The 20,726-nt window shown below is 55.9% G+C and overlaps 1 protein-coding gene across 4 annotated transcripts in view; it reads right to left on the bottom strand.

The window, feature by feature from the left end:
* CLCN7 (chloride voltage-gated channel 7) overlaps positions 1-20,726 on the bottom strand; it is a 71,412-nt gene continuing 50,686 nt past the window's right edge. For 3 of the 4 annotated variants that reach the window (XM_073362721.1, XM_073362720.1, XM_073362718.1), the window contains 4 exons: positions 20,432-20,491; positions 19,358-19,534; positions 18,903-18,983; positions 15,371-18,722 (listed from right to left, as the gene is read on the bottom strand). In XM_073362721.1, the coding sequence (XP_073218822.1) occupies positions 18,636-18,722; positions 18,903-18,983; positions 19,358-19,534; positions 20,432-20,491 (405 nt within the window). In that variant the 3' untranslated portion in view covers positions 15,371-18,635. Of the gene's footprint in view, positions 2,212-15,370; positions 18,723-18,902; positions 18,984-19,357; positions 19,535-20,431; positions 20,492-20,726 lie in introns of those variants that run through there. The other variant, XM_073362719.1, reaches the window with a different exon arrangement.

Genomic DNA, 20,726 nt, shown 5'->3' on the forward strand with positions numbered 1-20,726 from the left:
AAAACCATTAAACAAAAATAAACCCAAGAAAACCTGTCACCCAAGCGGTGCCTGTTTCTCCTTGTCCGAGGGAAGCGAGTCCCTCATTTCCCCTCCCTGCCATTGCTCTGTTTGTCTGTTTGCTACAGGGCCGATGGCCCCGAGGTCTTTAGGCAGCCAACCCACATTGGTTTGAGGGGGAGCTGGGCACCAACGTGCCTTTGCAAATCAACGTGCTGCAGTCCAAGGGGGATTCAATGACATTATCTGGAAACGATTTCCAATGATGAACAAATGTGAGAAAACTGCAGTTTGCTCCTGAGCACTTTGGGACCTGAAAGTACAAGCAAACTCCATCCAGTAAAGGACTGGCAGAGACCCTGGGGGGGTTTCACCTTCCTCTGCAGCAGGGGGGCCCAGGACACTTGCAGGTTTAAACTAGTGTACATGGTGGATTCTCTGTAACTTGAAGTCTTTAAGCCATGATTTGAAGAGTTCAGTAACTCAGCCGGAGGTTAGGCATCTATTACAGGAGTAGCTGGGTGAGGTTCTGTGGCCTGTGATGTGCAGGAGGTCAGATGAGATGATCCTGATGGTCCCTTCTGACCCTAAAGTCTCTGAGCCCCTGGCTGGCTCTGCTCAGAACAGGGCCAATCCCCGAGCCCTGGAAGTCAGCTGTTCTGTACCAAACACCACAGGGGGGCTGGGACAGGAAGGTGCTAGAACCTTCTCTCTCTTGTGCTTGTGGACAGGCTGGGGAGAGGGAGTGGGTCATTGCCATGGTCCCTCCCCTTGCACATCAGCCATGCGGTGAGTGGGGAACATGGTGGACCCTGTCCAAGGATGGAGAGCTGATACTGTGGCATGCATCTTCCAGGAGCCCCTGGGATCTCATGCTGAGCCAGCAGGAGCTCCTCCAGGACTCCAACCACAGCATTCCCTGCAGGGATCAGGCAGAGTCAAAGATGTGAAATGAGCATTAATGGTTGACGGGGAGCAGGCAGAATGCTTTCCATGTCCTGGCCTTGCAGTGCACACAGACCCAGCTTCAGTACCTGCCTCAGGCCTGGCTGCTGGTCACTGCCTGGGTGTAGTTGTCCCTGGAGTTTCCATCCAGATCTGCCCTGGCCTAGTCTCATCCCCAGGTAGCTGATCCTACCCCTCCATGTCCCAGGTGGAATTAATAAACCAGGCCCATCAGCCAACTTTCAGCTGCTGAGTACAGGGCTGAGTCAGCTGCAGGGCCCAGCCCCCCCATGGTGTCTGCCTGAGTTTGCAGAGAGCCTGAAACAACAGCTGTGAGAGGAATAATTTTTCCGTTCATATCAATAGGTCATAACTCAGCGATGATCCTTTAATGTCAATGGCGATCCTTCAGATGGCACCACTGCTAACTTCACTGCCCAAGCACGTAAGGAAGGAGAGTTGGCATCAGAGCACAAAGAACTACACCCCTGCTCGGAGTGGCTGCTACTGTTAGTGCCATCAGGGTGAGCCTGGAAGATACGACTTGTATTTTCTCCAGTCAAGGAGGAGCCACCTGAGCCCCCCGCCCTCTTGAGCTCACACGATCAACTCTGAACAGCTCTGGAGCGTGCTCTCTAGCACGGGTGGCTTGAGCTGAGCAGAGCTTATTTTGTGGGTGAACGATTGAAGATCCCCGCCCTGCATCCGACCACTGTTGGATGGCTCAGCTGGCAGAGGATCTTGGATTATCATTGGTTAGATGAGAGGGAGCTGCCAGCCTGACACTAGCTCTCTATGGAGCAGGGCTGGCTCTTTACCAACAGAGTTGCTGGCTAGTTTGGGGGCATTTGAGCGCTGATCAATAGCAGCCAACTTCTAGGTTAGTGTCTGAGTCCATGTAGCAGTTGGAAGAGTTGTAGGGTGGTAGGCAGCAGTACTAATACCAGCGCTGAAGTACTGCAAGGGCTGTCTAGGGGGGAAGCTATTTCAAACGGAGATACGGTGTGAAGTTAAAGCCCAATATCTACTGCGGAGGACAAGCGCCCAGAGCAGGAGGTGGTGTGCAACAGCCGTTCCAGACCATTCCCTGGGTACACGAATCCTTACGAACACAGCTTGGCGAAGAATGGATTTTCCAGTTCTGGGGCAATTTCGAGAAGTTGACAAATAATTGTTTCAGGTCAGACTGAGTCAGAAACATTTTCACTGTGTGCCGAACAAAAGGGTGCATTTGCTTTTGACCGTGTTCGAAGGGCTTTGACGTTTCTGAAAATAAAAGGAAAGGAAATTTGGAAACAAAAAATTGTTTGAAACAAACAAACAAACAAAAATCCCCAACTTTTGTTTGTTTCCTAAATGAAGAGTTTGGTGAACCTGACCAGGAGGAGAGCCCTGGGGAACTCAAAATCTTCTCTCTCTCACCACCAGAGGTTGGTCCAACAAAAGGTATTACCTCCCACACCTTGTCTCACAAATTGGGGAAGCATTTCTGCGTCACCCACTCTGCATTTTTTGCTCCCAAAAAGTTTCAGCTGAAAAACAGGGTTCAGCTCCAGTTACAAACATGAAGCCAGACCCGTGCCCAGCCCCAGCCCAGAGCCGACTCCTGTGACCATACCACAGAGTCAGCAGAGCGCTGCAGCTTGCTACCTCGCACGGTCAGAAACGTGGGAGACTGGGGAGGCCCAGGGGAACTGATCCAGGGAAGGGCCTGCAGTTTGTGGAGAGCCTCCGGAGCCGGGTGCACGCACAGAGACTGGCTGAACGAAGGCACAAAGAGACAGTGGGAGGAGCAGGGGCATGAGGGACCAGGAGGAGTGCAGATGGGGTTGGGGGGGAGATCAAGGAGGGCTGTGATGGGAAGGGGGAAGCAGTGTGGACTGGACACCGTCTGAGTCAGGAAGGCAGCCAAGGGGTTGGGTAGAGGTGAGGTGGCCAGCTGGCTGCAGGGGAGCGGGCACACGCTCTGCCCAGGGGTTCTTGGGTTGTGTTCACCACGCCTGACCCTCTCTCTGTTTGGAAAGGGCAAGCCAGGCAGTCCGGATTGTTCCCCAGCACGTTGGCTGTTGGCCTGTGTACAGTCCCCATCCCCCTCTACCTACTGGCCTCTGCGAGGGGCCCCATGTCTTTATCTCTGGGCTCTCTGCCTTGCCTCCTCTGATAAGGAACTACCAAGGGCATCACTCCACTCCTGAGAGTCAGTGCCAGGCCCAGCCTCACCCTGCAGGTCAGCCCGGGGGTGGGTGATGCCTGCCCCCTGCCCTGCTGGGGTTAACCGGGGAGCACAGAGCACGGCAGAGGGGGTAGGGGCTCCTGGAAGGAATGCCTGGGACCACCCACCAAGGGGCAGCGATTAGGAAGAACAACAAACAAAGTCATTTGTCTTCTTCTGAGCAAACCTCTTATCTGCCAGGAACACCTCCCCCTATCTCCCCACTCCTCGCAAGTCAATAGCTCCTGCCAGACTAGGTAAATCATCCCTCTGTGCAGGGGAGGGCAGCTGAGATCCAGCAGCCCTGCTCCTCGGTCAACGTGGCTACACCCTTCACTGCGGGGAAGAGGGTGCTTTGGCCCACCCACCACTGAGCCACACACAAACCTGCAGGCCAGGCTGCTGGCAACCAGCGAGAGAGCTCCAGCCTGTGGTGATGGAGTGACCTGGGTGTAACCAGGGGAATGTGTAATGAGCAGGGATATGACCTTAGTAGAAACCCCTCCCACATTGCCTGCCATGGGTCACAGTGGGGCCAGGACGTAAGGGTAGGACCCCAGTCCCCCACCCCCTGCAGCTCCCAGCCTCCCTGGCTTCCCAGAGAGTGGCTTCCCTGCTGAAAGGGGTGTGTTTACACTGACCAAGGGCCCTCACTCGCACTCCGCGTGCAGATGAGGGGTAGGTCTTACTGCCCCATGGCTAGTCATGGTGCACATTAGTGTCCCCTCCTGGAGCCACCTGGACTAGCTACAACCCAGTAAACACACCTTAGGGTTGTCAGGCATTTGGTTTTTGACCAGAACGCCCAGTCGAAAAGGGACCCTAGAGGTTTCAGTCAGCAATGCTGACCGGGCAGCTAAAAGTCCGGTCGGCTGTGCAGCAGGGCTAAGGCAGACTCCCTGCCTGCCCTGGCTCTGTGCGGCTCCCAGAAGTGGCCAGCATGTCCCTGTGGCCCCTATGCACAGGAGTGACCACAGGGGCTCCATGTGCTGCCCCACCCTAAGTGGCTCCGCAGCTCCCATTGGCCAGGAACCACAACCAATGGGAGCTGCCAGGGCAAAGGCAGCATGCAGAGGCCCCTGGTCCCTGAGCCTAGGAGCCAGACATGCCAGCTGCTTCCAGGAGCTGCCCAAGGTAAGCGCTGCCTGGAGCCCGCACCCTGAACCTCCTCCCACACCACAACCCCAGCCCTGAGCCTCCTCCCGCACCAAAACTTCCTCCTGGAGCCCACACCCCACACTCCCTCCCGCACCCCAGCCCCCTCCTGCACACCAAATCCCTCATCCCTGTCCCACCCCGAAGCCCGCAGCCCCAGCCAGAGCCTTCACCCCCTCCTGCACCCCGATCCCCTGCCCCAGCCTGGAGCCTCCTCCTGCACTCTGAGCCCCACATTTCTGGCCCCACCTGGGAGCCTGCATCCCCAGGTGGAGCCCTCACCCCCTCCTATACTCCAACCCCTTGCCCCAGCCCATTGCACATGAGGCAGTGCACAGAGCCGCCTCGCTGTGCCTCCATGTACGAGCCAGAGGGGGGACGTACTGTTGCTTCTGAGAGCTGCTTGAGGTAAGCACCATCTGAAGCCTGTACCTCCCACTCCCCACCGCCCCAACCCCCTGCCCCAGCCTTGATCCTCCTCCTGCCCTCCAAACCCCTCAGTCCCAGCCCGGAGCACCCTCCTGCATCCCAAACCCCTCATGCCCAGCCCCACCCCAGAGCACACACAGCCAGCCGGAGCCCTCACCCCTTCCCGCACCCCAATCTCGTGAGTATTCATGGCCCACCATACACTTTCCATACCCAGCTGTGGCCCTTGGGCCAAAAAATTTGCCCTCTCCTGGTCTAGACAAACCCTCAGACACCGCAGAGGATGGATGAATGCATGAGCGCACACAGGCAGGTTTCCATTGACAGTTTTGCTTGGGTGGCGAATATCAGGCTCTGGCAGGTCTCCAGCCAAGTGTTTTTCATCTTCATTATCCGCTTGTGGAACTGAATACCCCATCAGGTGCATTTTATAATGCAGGACACATGAAATCTCCAGCCAGCATTAAGGGCACCTGCTGATTTCCTTACTCACGGTGAGTAGGGCTCAGTCTCCAGCGAGTGCCATGGATTTGATGGGAATAATGCCAGAAGACAGGTATTAGTAAGTGAGTAATGATCAGCACATGCTGCAGCCTTAGCTTTCTTTGCGGCCATAATTGAGATCTGAGTGTCAGGACCACACTGTCTCAGCCTAGGCTGGTGTTGGGCCCGGGTGGTTCTGGAGGGGGTGGCGTCCCAGCAGCACGGGCAGAGTAGGGGCAGTGCTATCCTGTGAATGGTACTCAGTACAAAGAGAAATATACACTACCAAATTAAATGTAAAAATGTAATAAGAAAAGCCAAAAAGGAGTTTGAAGAACAGCTAGCCGAAAACTCAAAAGGTAATAACGAAATGTTTTTTAAGTACATCAGAAACAGGAAGCCTACTAAACAACCAGTGGGGCCCCTGGGCAATCGAGATACAAAAGGAGCACTTAAAGACGATAAAGTCATCATGGAGAAACTAAATGAATTCTTTGCTTCAGTCTTCACCGCTGAGGATGTTAGGGAGATTCCCAAACCTGAGCTGTCTTTTGTAGGTGACAAATCTGAGGAATGGTCACAGATTGAAGTGACACTAGAGGAGGTTTTGAAATTAATTGAGAAACTTAACAGTAACCAGATGGCATTCACCCAAGAGTTCTGAAAGAACTCAAATGTGAAATTGCGGAACTATTAACTATGGTTTGTAACCTGTCCTTTAAATCAGCTGCTGTACCCAATGACTGGAAGATAGCGAATGTAACGCCAATATTTAAGAAGGGCTCTAGAGGTAACCTGGCAATTACAGACTGGTAAGTCTAATGTCAGTACCCGGCAAATTAGTTGAAACAATAGTAAAGAATAAAATTGCAGACACATAGAAGAATATAAATTGTTGCGAAAAGTCAACATGGTTTCTGTAAAGGGAGATCATGTCTTACTAATCTATTAGAGTTCTTTGAGGGGGTCAGAAAACATGTGGACAAGGAGGATCCAGTGGACATAGTGTACTTAGATTTCCAGAAAGCCTTTGACAAGGTCCCTCACCAAAGGCTCTTACGTAAATTAAGTTGTCATGGGAGAAGAGGGAAGATCCTTTCATGGACTGAGAACTGGTTAAAAGACAGAGAACAAAGGGTAGGAATAAATGGTAAATGTTCAGAATGGAGAGGGGTAACTAGTGGTGTTCCCCAAGGGTCAGTCCTAGGAACAATCCTATTCAACGTATAAATAAATGATCTGGAGAAAGGGGTAAACAGTGAGGTGGCAAAGTTTGCAGATGATACTAAACTGCTCAAGGTAGTTAAGACTAAAGCAGACTGTGAAGAACTTCAAAGAGATCTCACAAAACTAAGGAATTGGGCAACAAAATGGCAAATGAAATGTAATGTGGATAAATGTAAAGTAATGCACATTGGAAAAAATAACCCCAACTATACATACAATATGATGGGGGCTGATTTAGCTACAACTAATCAGGAGAAAGATCTTGGAGTCATCATGGATAGTTCTCTGATGACATCCACACAGTGTGCAGCGACAGTCAAAAAAGCAAACGGAATGTTAGGAATCATTAAAAAGGGAGAGAGAATAAGATGAAGAATCTCTTATTGCCCTTCTATAAATCCATGGTATGCCCACATCTTGAATACTGCGTACAGATGTGGTCCCCTCATCTCAAAAAAGATATACTGGCATTAGAAAAGGTTCAGAAAAGAGCAACTAAAATGATTAGGGGTTTGGAACGGGTCCCATATGAGGAGAGATTAAAGAGGCTAAGACTTTTCAGCTTGGAAAAGAGGAGACTAAGGGGGGATATGATAGAGGTCTATAAAATCATGAGTGGTGTGGAGAAAGTGAATAAGGAAAAGTTATTTACTTGTTCCCATAATATAAGAACTAGGGGCCACCAAATGAAATTAATGGGTAGCAGGTTTAAAACAAATAAAGGGAAATTCTTCTTCACTCAGCGCACAGTCAACCTGTGGAACTCCTTGCCTGAGGAGGTTGTTAAGGCTAGGACTATAACAGGGTTTAAAAGAGAACTGGATAAATTCATGGAGGTTACGTCCATTAATGGCTATTAGCCAGGATGGGTAAGGAATGGTGTCCCTAGCCTCTGTTTGTCAGAGGGTGGAGATGGATGGCAGGAGAGAGATCACTTGATCATTGCCTGTTAAGTTCACTCCCTCTGGGTTACCTGGCATTGGCCACTGTCGGTAGACAGGATACTGGGCTGGATGGACCTTTGGTCTGACCCAGTATGGCCATTCTTATGTTCAAATCTGCCCAGAACACCAGCCCCTAAGCTTCCAGTTCTACTATAGGGCTGCCCCACACTTGCCATGGGGAGAGGAAGCAGGACAGCAGCAGATCGTGCGGAGTCATGGCTTCTTGTATTTAGTGCTAATTTCAATGCAGCCTCCTCTGCACTCCCTGACCTTTAGGGTATGCCCTGGACTTGTGCCACCCGCTCCCAGTCCAGCCCTTGAGCTGGGCGGTCAGTCTGTCATTAGCAACCGGCCCCCAGATTTTGTGGCGCACAGCACAAGGGGAACTCCAGGGATACTCAGCAGCGGAGCTATCTTGGCAAATAAGAGCGGTGCGTTCGGGGGTTGTTTATGGATGCTAAAAGCTTGTACTAACATCTCCTGCTCCGTGCCGTCCGCCAGGGATCGCAGTGGGAGCAAAGGGCCAGCATCTCTATTTGCAGACCTGGAGAGGCTGTGTTTCAGAAATATTCAGCAACTCCCTGCATTAACATTCCTCCTGCAGCACTGGAACCAGAGCGAGAACACCCGCTAACAAGGGAGGGGAACTGGGGCGGGCAGGGGGCCTGCCCTCCCTGCGTCTCTGCAGCACTCCCACAATGCTTCCCTGGCTGTGCTGGGAGTCACGGCTCAGGGAACCTCCTGAGACACACTGATCTGTGTAGCACTCACCCCTGGTAGCTCAGCGTCACAAGCCAAAGTCAGCAGGAAAGCGAGTTGTGACAAGCTTGCAACCCCCACAGCTAGGGGGTCATGTAACCCCTTTGGGGATTGGGCCAGGTCACCGGGGAGCTCCAGCACAGCACCACCAGCTGGCGCCTCCTGCAAGTCAGGCCTTTGATGTGCACGTGGGGGGTGCAAAGGCAGGGCTATCCCATCCCTGCTTCACAGCCTCCGCAGGAGTAGGTGTGCCCGGAGCACCACCCTGGCTGGCAAGATGGCCTCTGGCAACTGTGGCAGCCTTCAGGCTGCTCTAAGTTCTGCTAAGAGCCAAACTGCTCCCTAGCTGGCCCCAGGATCAGGGAGCTGCAAAGGTGGCTTAGAGCCACGTGGAGCTCACCCAGCTGCAGGCTGAGCCCAAAGCCACAGCGTTTCCTTTTCTACACGCAGACCCCTTGCACAAGGATACAGGCTCAGCTGCTGCTCCCCACCCCCGGGATGCTGCACCCAGCAAGCTCCTGGCTGCTCCCTGCCCCCAAAGGGCCTGGTGACTCTGCCTCTGCGGTACTGTGCCTGGGGCATCCTCACAGTGCCTGGCAGGGCTGGCGAGATGCTGCCCTTGGAGCCTGTGGGTGCTGGGCAGGCCGTGCGGTCCCTGGAGGATCACAAGGCATCCTGCTCGAGAGGCTGGTGTGCTCTGGAGGAAGGGGGAGCCAGTGGAGGGATGCAAAGGGGTGGTATAGCCAGCGCTGAGGGCGAGGATGACAATCTTTGCAGCAGCAGCAGGGTGAGAGAGAAGACGACAGCAATAACTGGGCCACAAGCCGATGCGAGCCTGGGTGGGAGTTTAGCAGTGCGAAGGGATAGGAGGGGCCTCTCAGAGATGTTTTGCAGAAAGAATGGGCAAGATGTGGCTATATCCTGGTTGTGAGCAGCTAGGGAGAGGTCCAAGGTGAAGATGAGGCCCAGGTCACAGGCCTCCGTGCGGGGCAGGCTGGTGGTATTGTTCACAGTGATCAAGAAAGAGGATGCAGGGAGGAGTGGGAGGGACGAGCTAAAGGTCTCTTTCAGTCCTGGTGAACTTGAGCTGACGGCTAGACAGCCCGAGGCGACGGCAGAGACAGGTCTGGAGCAGAGAGGCCGATCTGTGAGTCGTCAGACGGGGGCTGGATTTGTGTTGCTGGATGAGGTGACCCAGAGATGAGCTGTAGCGAGGGAAGGCGCCCAAGGAGAGAGCCCTGTGGAACCTTCCCAGCAAGCTGAAAAGGGGCTGAGAAGAAACCTCCACACTGAAGGAGCCATCAGGGAGGTCCAGGGGGAACAAGGAGAGGGCAGAGTCAGGGAAGCCAAGAGGACAAGTTTTCAGGATGAGCCTGAGTGATGGTGTCCCAGGCGCACTGGCTCTGATCGTTGGCTATAAAGAAGGCAGATTCTTTGGCAAGAGGAGTGGGAAGGCTGGGAAGGCAGGTGGAGGGGGCCTAGGATGGAATTGAAGGAGAGGAACCCCAGACAGCAATTGCAGATAGTGCACTAAGATGGGAGAAACTAGAGCATGTTTGTATGGTGAGGGGAAAGAGCAGTTAGGAGAGGAGTGAGGGAGATCTGGAGGTGGGATGGGGTCACAGGGACCAGCAGCAGGGTTAGTGGGGACAGACAGACACTTCTGCACTGGGGAGAGGGGGAAAGAGGCGAGTGTGGGAGGGGATGGGGGAAGAGAGGGTGAGCCAAGGGGAGGGGGAAGGTCCTGATGTACTTTGTCAGGTCTCTTGAAAGAAATCAGCGAGGTCCTGTGCGGTGAGAGCAGCAGAGGCCGGAGAAGGGGAGGGTTTGAGGAGCAACAAGAAGGCAGCTGGGATCACGGGTGTGGGCTGCAGTTCGGCTGGGGAAGTGGAGCTGGTTCACAGTGAAGATGTCAGAGCTACTTTGCAGTGCCAGGGTAGGAGCAGAGCAAGGGGAGGTTGGGGGAGTGAGTCAGGGCTGGACCTTACCATGGGAGAAGGGCGAAAGAGAGAGAGCCATGGAGAGAATGGAAAGGTGGGCGGGGAGGGCTGAGAGCAGATAAGAAGTCACCAGCTCCAACGGACTGGAGGTCACAGAAAGGCCAAGTGCCAGAGCACAATGGAGGGGGCTGCTGGGCCATGGTGAAGGAGACCAGGAGATGGTTAGAGAGGGGGAACTCAGAAAGAGAGAGATCAGAGAGAGCAGCGCTTAGTGCAGACCTAGTCCAGTGACCAGCCCTGGTGGTGACGTGACCCAGGGCTGCAGGTCAAGTGAAGAGGTGACGATGCAGAAGGAAACGGTTACGTACTGTATATTCCCACTAAGGGATGGGGGAAAGGGGTGCGCGTGCGCGCCCAGCTTGCTGGAGAATTTGCTGGGCAGTGCTTGCACCTCATGATGGTAGCTCCACCCTTGGCTACATGAGGCTGTGCCTCCCTCCCCCAGTTCTGTCTCACCGAACACCCAGAGATGAAACTCCAGTGCAAAGGGGATGGAGGGTGGGTTGCGGAACGCACATGTGCATCACGTCTCGAAGAACCACAGTTACAGTACATAACCATTTCTTCTTCGAGTAGATGCAGCAAGTGTCCAAAACTGAGACGTCACCGAGGAACGCTTCTGATGTCACTTGCACTCCTGTCGAATGAGTTCCAACCACTGAGGGGGCGTAGCGGAAGCTATTTCACATGCATTCTTGATACAGGATGTTATCCATCTAGAGCTCATCTGTGAAGGACTCGTGTGACCCTTCATATGCTCTGCATATGACACAAGCAGGTGAGGGGAAGCATGAAACTGGTTAGTCCTGTCCTGACAGAAGGCTAGACATGGCATGTATGGAGATGCTGCTCCTCTGGAGATGAATACGGCTCAGGAAAGAACACAGGTAAATATACAGCCTGGTTCAAATGAAACAGAGGCCACTTTTGACAAAAGTTTTGGATGTGGCTGTTAAGTCATCTTGTCTTTGGAGAATTATGTATAAGGAGATTCTGCCATCACAGCCTGCAACTCTCACAGTCTCCTTGCAGATGTGAGTGCTACCAGGGAAGCGGAAAGGGACAAGATGCTAGGGATGCGAACGGAGGTCCCATCAGCACTGCTAGGACCGTGTTATGGTCCCACAGGGGATGTAGATGAAGAAGCCCTTTTAAGAATCTTGGTACCATGGGATTGGAGAAGACTGATCTTCCCTGAATGGGTAGATGAAATGCCAGTATCGCTGCCAGGTGCATTTTCTGTGAACGAAGCGCACCTCCTGATCGCTGAAGGTGAAGCAAGTCCTCCAGGATGTCCTGGATGGAAGCCAGCAGCAGCTGAATTTCATGGGCCAATGGCTACGTGGCAAACCATTCCTGTTTTTCTGAATAGGCCATTCTGGTAGAGGGCTTTTTACCGTTAAGCAGAACTTGCTGAATAGCCACTGCATAACGCTCTTCCTCCTCAGCCAGCCATGCAGCAGCCACACCCCACGGGGTGCAAGGTGCAGCTGTGATTCTGGGTGAGTAGATTGAGATGGAGAGGAAGCAGGATGGGAGCCTGAACTGGCAATGCAAAAAGGTCGGGGAACCAGCACTGCCTCGGCCACACCAGGGCAATGAGAATGAGGTTGGGAGCAACCTGCCCTAGCGGGCTCTATCATTCACCATGGTTGCTACCAAGGAATTTGTGGCTGAATGGGGAAAAAACCCTCAAATCCATGTGTGGGAATGAGGTAGCACTTCTGCACATGCTTAGCTGCAGGCGGTACTGAAGCTGATGTGCTCCAGTGGGCATTCGCATGCTCAAGGAGTGCATCATTAGGAGGGAGGGTGACTGGCCCAGGGGCAGATGGTTGAAGGACGTCCACTAACTTGTGAGTATTCTCCTGCAGGAACTCCACTTGGATACTAGGGAAGCAACCCCATGCCACCACAGGTCCTGGTACGCCTTGAAATCCTCTGGTACTGATGGGGAGAAAGAGCCTGGCACCATGGAATTGTCTGGGGACGAGGATGAGACAGTTAACTGTGCTGGAGCTGGGGTGACAGGCCGAGGCGGGACAGCGCTGGAGGCTCCTCGGGAGAAAGGTTCACCGGTACCTGGACCTGTGATGGATCAATGACCACCACAGACCTGGCCAGCGCTCTCAGTTTTCAGTGGGAGTTCCATGACAGCGGAGTGGCCCACAGTTTCCATGAAGGCCACTGGTATGGAAAGGGCATTGGTGGCCAGTAGGCCCTGGGCCAAGGGGCCCCCATTCTGACCGCGAGATGAGTGCCAGTCCTGGTACCCACTGTGACATTGCAGTCTATATAAAACCATCAGTTGGCAGTTCCCAAGGGGGTTTCTGTGATCCAACCCGTCACACCCACATCACTCCATGAACGGCCCTTGCTCAGGTAATGGAGAGTGGGAGAAGACAGACCCTGATTTGGACACTGAGGAGTCCCAGGCTTCAGGGGGCAGCGGTGGGGCGAGCTCTGAGGGTTCACGCAGCTAGTCTGACTCCACCCCAGGGTGACGAGGGGCTGGTGCCCCCTGCACTGAGTGTAGCTCCGTCATTCCTGGGGCCAGGAGTAGTAACCCCGACGTCAGCATCAGTACTGATGTGACAACCGGTGCCAAAGGGCAGAGTGGTGCCTGCTGCCATGGCAATATTGGGGGCACCAGCCATGTGGGGACTGAAGAGGTTCCCGGTACCAGGGAGGGCCCCAAGTCCAGTACCCGCCTCATTTTCACCGAGTGTGGAAGGGAAACCCCAGGACGTGGCACTGACAGACCCATCGATTCAGCAGGCCGCCCAGCCCATGGGGCTACAAACAACACAGCCCTGGCAATACCCTGGGCCAAGGGAGAGGGCAGGACAGAAAGGCAGAGGAGGTCCCTTGCTGCCCGGTACGCCGCTGGTGCGGAAACAGCTGGAGCCAGTGTCGCCCTTGCAGGTACTGGAGTCAACGGTACTGGATCTCTGACCCCACTGTGCGGTGCTGGGGAGGAGGATGGCGGGACCTGCTCCAGCCCGTGTGCCAGCATTCACAGCATGCCAGTCTGCGCTCCTTACCATTTCCATGGGTGAAACCCCCCCGAGAGCTGTAATGTTTCACTGGATTACGTTTACCTGGCTTATGATTACTGAGGTGTGAAGTACTCCCAGTCTGTTCTTAGGGGCTGCCACTAGAGATTGCAAAGGTTCAGCTCCAGCACCAAAAAGTATCAAAGAGGGAGTGTTTTCACATATTCCTTTCAAGAGCAAAAGCACCATGTGGCTGTTATCTTTGCGGGCACTGAGGGATCGCGTCCTTGTAGAGCCGAGACGGTCATTAAATGGGAATAGTGCAATCTTCAGCAATTTCAGAACAGCATTCGAAAAGGAAACAAGGCAAGTGGGCTGTAGCTCACGAAAGCTTATGCTCAAATAAATTTGTTAGTCTCCAAGGTGCCACAAGTCCTCCTGTTCTTTCTAAGGCATTCGAAGTGGGCGTAGACTGAGGGGGGGTGAGCGATTAGTGCTGCCCCTAGTGGCACATACACCAGCCATTACAATTTTAGGTGACAAAACACCAGCTGGGACTTCTGCACCTGAAAACATCAGAGAACAAAAGTGCCATAGCCAGGGAGTTGGAGAGCCGGGCGCCAGGCCCGATCCAGCCCCACTGCTGTACCTAGGGGCCGCAGGCCAACGCACATTCTGCCGAGTTGGAGTTTTATTAAAAGTCAGTTTCTAGCCCTCGTGGTTGTAATGAACTCTTCCGTGGCCCAAGTGCAGCCAATGCAGCGCTGTCGGCCCGCCTGCACTTACTGGTCAGAGTGAGGGCCTGCCCCCTTAATGTCACTGGGGTGTTGCTAGTAAAGAGAGATTGTGAAAATGTACATGTTGGCCTTAATTATCGCATTGCAGATCCTGTTATCCTTTCCAGGCAGTGATTGAAGGCCGCAGCGTGAAGGCAGCTGGACAGGAAATGCCAAGGTAGGGAAAGCTAGGGAAGGGAGAAAAAGGTGAGGAAGGGAGAGAAGCAAAGGAGAGAGACAATAGGGGCCCACATGGGGGCAGCCAGTTTCGCAGCGTTCAGGGAGAATAAATCTATCCTCATGTTTATTATGACAGCATCCCACAGGGCAGACTAGGCTAAGCTAGCACTACTGACGACCCCAACCAGGTCACCAGCCCCCTAACTATGCTGTGTGCAAGGCACAAAGGGCAGTGCCGAGCCAGGGGGGGCTGAAATTTGCCCCCTTGTAGGATGCCTCTCTAATCACCAGGGAGGCAAGCGGGAAGGATGGGACATTGTTTCCCATCAGTTCCAGTTGTACAGTCCGGGTTTGTTTCTCCAGTGGTTAAATGGGCAGCGTGGACAGGGCACTGTCCTTCCTGACCACCAGGGGGTGATGCTGTGCTTGGCACAAAGCAAGGACCCTGCAGGTTGGCCACAGCCCCTGGCATTGCCCCACTGGTTTCCTTGAGGGGTATCACTGGGGCGGGGGGCTTGCTCTACCCAGCACACTCCCACTGCCAGCCAGGCCCCAACACAGTAGACTGCATCTCAAGTTGCAGTGGGGGAGGTTTAGATTGGATATTAGGAAAAACTTTTTCACTAAGAGGGTGGTGAAACACTGGAATGCGTTACCTAGGGAGGTGGTAGAATCTCCTTCCTTAGAGGTTTTTAAGGTCAGGCTTGACAAAGCCCTGGCTGGGATGATTTAACTGGGAACTGGTCCTGCTTTGAGCAGGGGGTTGGACTAGATGACCTTCTGGGGTCCCTTCCAACCCTGATATTCTATGATTCTATGAACAGCTCTGCATGTCCAACTCCACAGTGCACGTGGCAGTAACAGCCCCAGCGCCCCATTGACGAGTCCTGGAGGTTGATGGGACCCAAGGGGCAGCATGATGCTCACCAGCCAGACGCTGGCCCATGTGCACCCTTCTGGACCGTTCTCCACTGGATCCTCCCTCTTCCTTCCCAGAGATGGACCATCACCGGCTGCCTTAGCTGGGGCAGGGGGGCTCGGGACAAACAGGCTCCCAGCAGACACGCTTTCACCTCAGCCCCACCGGTCTGGGAGCAGAACTCCAAAGCTGCCTCTCTGCCCTCACCCTCCACCTGAGCGCCCCTCTCACCTTGCCTGACTGTCTGGACAAGTCCCTGAACACACTGGTGAATGCTGCCTAAGCCGCATGGCCTTGGCCTTTCGCCCCAACCAATGCCGTAAGGCAAGAGAAAGGAGTCAATGCTGGGATAAAAGTATAAACAGCTTTTATTTCAGCTCAAAAATATCTCCCATGGATCATCTCCCCATAGAAAATCTCAAGGCTTCCAAAATAGACACTTGGGGTTTGCAACTGCTCCTTTTACAAATTCAGTTACCAAGGCCCGATGAGGTGAGAGGAGAGGCAGAGATTCCGGCCTGCTCTGAGTGCATTGTTTGAGTCCCAGAGGGAGGGCATCCATTGCCCTGCATGCCCCCCTTCAGAACCCCATCCTGCCCCCGAGGTACAAGAACATGCTTGCCCGAGCAGGTACATTTATATGCACTAGCTGATTGTGCGAGGTCTGCATCTACAACGCAAGCAGGCTCGAGCCCTGGGTGTTTAGAGCAGCTCTCCGAGGAGATGCTGGAATCCACTTGACCTGGAGGGGGTGAATTCTCTTGGTTGGAAAGATCCTAACTTGTTTCCAAGGGCTCTGGGGAGGTTGATCTTAGCCCTTTGCTAGACACGGGTGTGTAAAATCTCTAGCCCCACACCCACGCACCTGGTGATGACCTAGCCCTTAGCTGCAACCTGCAAGCTACTCATGAACAAACCGCTCCAGCCCAGAATAACTGGGACATGGGGAAGCACAGTGGGGCTGGTATTTCAGACTCCAGTATGACATGCTGACAGATGAACAGTCTGTACATTACCAGGGAGGCGCGGCCTTCTGCCGGGGAGCCCAGCTTTACAATGGCTCCAAGTGGCTGGTCACTAGCTCATTTCTAGCAGCGGGTGAAGTCCTAGGCCTGGGACTGTGCCTGCAGGGGAGCAGGGCCCGTGGAAGGGGATGCAGCAACAAGGCTTGCATTGACCAGAGTCCCAAAACCTCCTCTCCCAAGGCTGCTCCAGGAACCCGCGGGCTAGAGCAATGGCTGACCTTCAGGTGCAGCAGGCAGCCCCTGCCACCTCCAAGCTGGCAAGGATGGCATCTGGCTGTCCCATTGTCTCCTCACCACCTGCAGCTGGGTCTCAGGGCAGCATGAGCTGCCCCAGAGCTTTCAGCTGTCACGTTCCCTGTCCCCTCTGGGAACTAGCGCCAGCAGCATCTTTCACTTATGGCTTCACACTGAGAGTGGCCGTGATTTGAGGACAGACTTTCACACCCTGATTTGTAAAGGCTTTGCACGAGGCTGGGACTGCCATGCGGCAAGCTCAGGTGTGCCGATTTGCCAGCCCCGGCTCCGCACGCACTGGCCCGGCCTTTCCCCTCAGCCACAAGGCATCCTTGCTGGGCAGGGGCTGAGCTCTGCGGAGGCAGAGGTGCGGATGACTTCACTCTAAGCCCCAGTCGTGCAGAGCCGCTTCTTCCTTCCAGAGTCTACCCCCCCGGAACCAGACACTGCTCCCTGCCCCGGCCTGCCCCGGCTGGATCTCACTGGGCTGCCCAAGAGCGGTGCGGCCGGGACGGGGCGCAGACGGAAAAGCAGATCTGGCAGCAGCAGTTTGGTTCCAGTGATTTTATTTCTTACGATCTCCGTGCATTTCGGCCCCACCACCCTCTCGCCAGGAGCATGAGCTGCACCTCGGGCACCCATCCTGTGCTGTCATCACTGAGTGGAGCCCAGGAGAGCGGGCAGAACGGACAAGAGCTAGGGACAGAGGCTGCCTGAGCGGGGCGAACCCCTCTCCTGGAGCAGGGGATCGTTTGTAAATGCTCCACTTCAGCATCCCACATGGCATCACTTCATCCCACTAATACTCATAAGGCAGATCCCTCTTCCTTTCATCCCCTCCGCCTAAAGGAAGCCAGGAACAGGACGCCCAGCGACCGGGGAAGGCAGCGCAGACTGGACCGAGGGGGCAGCCCTGCTCTGCTGAGACGGCTGCTCTCCAGGAATGGGCCAAGACGGTGCCCTGAGGGCACTTCCCATTAGCAGTCCCATGGACTCTTGGAACTGGCTGCCTGCAAACTATCCTGCTGCCCCGGGCGTGGTGTGCCTGGCACTGGAGGGAGAGGGTCCAGCAGTGATGTGGCTGGAGGCCACAAAGGCCTTTGATAACCACTGCGCTCTACGGAGAGCAACCTCCCCTCCCCAGCATGGGGTCCAACCCTGCCCGGCCCCACAGCTGGGCAGCACTCAACACCGGGTACCTTCCTACAGAACTGCAGTGCCAACGCCCACTTGGCACACACGCCCCGGGAGACTCCTTCACCAAACGCCTGCATCCAAACAAGCCCTGGCCCCAGGCCAATTGGCCTCCCCAGGAGGGGCCCAGGGTGAACCCTGCCTGGGAGAAACAAGGCGGCGTGGCGGAGGGGAGGGGAGGGGAGGCTGCGCCATGTCAGAGATGCACAGCACAGGGAGTGCCAGGATGGTCCGTGCCCCCGGGCTGGCCCAGGGTCTCAGACAGGCCCAGGCATGTCACTGCCAAAGCGGGGCCTGGCTGCAACCCGTGGCAGAGACTGGCCCAGCAACAGCGAGCGGCAAGCCAGCTGCACCCAGTCCCTGGCAGCCCATTTACTTGGTTGTCTGTGTGTGTCCATGTCATCGGAGACCCGCCGAGCTGCAAGGCTGGGGCTGTGGAATTGGGGTACGTTGCTCCCTTCGCATGCAGGGTTAAACGCCACCTCAGCTGTGGGTAGCGTTAAGACACTGGTCCCCAGACACTGGCCCAGCGGATCCAGGGGGCCTTTGCTTGGCAAGTTCCCTGCTAGAAGATACTGGACCAGGCCCTGCCAGCTCCCATGCCTGTGTCCCGGGTAAAGGGTTTGGTGCAGAGGAGGCCCAGACGGGATGGACATTGGTCAATGGTGGCTGCAGACTGGGTCAGATCCACACGGTTCTGGTTCCTGAAGTCCAGAGCACATATTCCAGGAGGCGGCATGGGGTGCAGAGGCGGCTCTGGCTTGGAATGCACCAGCCGGGGATTAGCAGTGGGACGTCTGCTGCCCAGTTTCGTAGCACGCTCGCGCTCCTGCCAGGCACTGGGCTCAGCTTCCCCACCCCAGCACTCTCTAGCCTCAAAGCTGTTCCAAGGGCCCAGCGCGCAGATGGGAGAAACCAGGAATCTGCCCAGCAACTGCTCCCTCGGGTGACAGGACAGTAGACTGCAGTGACGCCCAGCCGACATAAGGGACAGGCAGCCAGTAAAACGGGAACACGGCAACAGACAAGACGCACAATCGGGGCTGGGCGTTGGTGCTGAACGCACCGGGTGGCGCGGCAGCCTGCGGGGACCAGCTCCCTGCCGACGCCTCCAGGGGAACGGGGCTCACCACAGCAAAGCAACCACCCCAGGGGCATCATGTCTGCGCCAGGGACAGCTCCTCCAGCCCTTCCTTTCCTAGTCGGTATCTTGCCAGATCCTTCCTGGTCACCAGCCCGACCACCTGCAGGGAGGAAGGCAGAGGGATCGATGGGCGCCCCACAGAGATCACCCCAGGGCGCATGTCTGGCGGACAGAGATGCTGGCCCTGCGGTGACAGGGCTCTGCCATAGCCTGGTGCCCCATACTGAACCAGGGGAACCCACCAGGGTGTTACATGGCCCTGGAGCCGCTGGCCACTCACCTCATTGTGATTATCCACCACCACCAAGTGCCGCAGGCCCAGCGCCCGGAACAGCTTGAAGACCCTTGGCAGAGACGCCTCCTGCAATCCAGAGCGAGGCCAGGAGGTCAGAGAGCCCCGGAGGCTGCCTGCTGCGTGCAGAGCGAGCTGCCCGTTACAGGGCCAAGCGGGGAGCACTGCCCTGGCAGGGAGGGCCTAGGGGGCTGAGCAGCCCCTTTGTAACAGGCTCTCTTCCCCCACTTTCGCGGGGCACGGAGCCCCTCTGCACTGAGCCCCACGCAGCTCCCCACTCACCCCAGGGGAGGGGTGTTTTCTTCCCATTTGGAGTGGGCCCGACTTGGCCCCCAAGTGGTGGGAGGAGATCCCTGGCTGCTCTGCCTCCCCTCCTCCCGCTGGCTCACTCCCAAAGCTGGATCGGCAGCGCCACGCCCTGCCCTGCCCGCAGCAAGGCATACCTGGGGCACCGTGTAGGGTGACGGGTTCATGAACTCGCTCAGGTCCATCATGCACTCGCGCTCGTCCTGGGAGACGTGAATGGACTGGATGGGGGGAAAGCGGGGGTAGGCGTCCCGGAAATCCTTCAGCTTCAGCCGCCTCTGAACCAGGTTTGAGTTGGCTCTTTCCACAAAGACCTAGGAGAGGGGAGACCCTTGGTACAGGTGCTGTGGCTCCACCCCAGCCAGGAGAGCCCTGCTCAGCTGCTGGGAGTCTTGACCTGGCAGATCAGCTGCCTCCCACCCTGCTCCTGCAGACCCACCTCCCCACTAGCAGCAGCCAGCAACTGTCCATGGGCAGCAGGAATCCCAGCCCTGCGCAGATCCAGGCAGTCGGGTAAAACTGGACAGCTGCCACTTGACGGGGCGAGAACGTAACGGAGCAAACAGAGAAACGTCCATCACCCCGGAACATCCCATAGGGCCAGCCCACTTCACTCAGCTTTCTGCCTTGAGGCATGGCAGACAGCCCCGGCGAGGGAGACAGTGGGCCAAGGGACTTGTCCCAGGGCTGGCAGAGCCCCGATCTCCAGGCTCCCAGTACGTTTGGCCAGAGGATGGTCTCCCCTGTGCAGACTGGTGCTCAGAAGCAGACAGTGGGTCCAGCATGCGGCACCGACGTGCCCGGCTCATCCTTGGGCAGCGAGACGGGGGGACCCTTCATCACCTCTAGGAACAGCGGCCTCCCAGCAGAGAGCTGGCGACCCACCTTGCTCCAGCCTGCTCTGCTTGCCAGCGGCAGGGGAGAGGAGCCAGGAGCTGCCAAGGGAAGCAGTGGGCATCACTGGGTACCTGGGCAGCCAGGACAGTTGAGCCCCTGCCATACCACGGGGAAGGGGAGTCTGGTTCCTGGTTCACTGAACCAGGCTGATGCCACCTCCCTGAGCTAGCCCCAGGCAGAGGCCAGGAGAGGGGCTGGGCCGGACGCACCCCACTAGAGGGCCAGAGGCGTAACATCAGACAGTGCTCATCCAGGCCCAGTCACAGCAAGTCCCCTGGGGGGAGAAAGGCTCCCAATCCCACGGAGTCATTTACCTTGTGCTTCAGGAGAACAATCAGCTGGGAGCGCAGGATCAGGCCTCGCAGTCCCGCCACCTGTAAGAGAGAGCGCCGGGCGTGAGCAGGGGCCAAGGAGAGCTCAGCGATCAGCCCGACGGGCCGGAGACAGGCCCTGGCTGCTCACTGCCCCGTGGTGACAAGCAGGCAGGCCTCCAGGGATGCAGAGCCGAGAGCCCCAGGGCGGGCTGTCGGGTGAGAGGCAGGTGCAGGCTCAGAGGCGGTCAGCGAGGACCACGCCCTGCACTACGGCATGTGAGTGAGCCTGAGGCCT

Source organism: Lepidochelys kempii, chromosome 10 (genome assembly GCF_965140285.1).
Source record: "Lepidochelys kempii isolate rLepKem1 chromosome 10, rLepKem1.hap1, whole genome shotgun sequence".
NCBI lineage: Eukaryota > Metazoa > Chordata > Testudines > Cheloniidae > Lepidochelys > Lepidochelys kempii.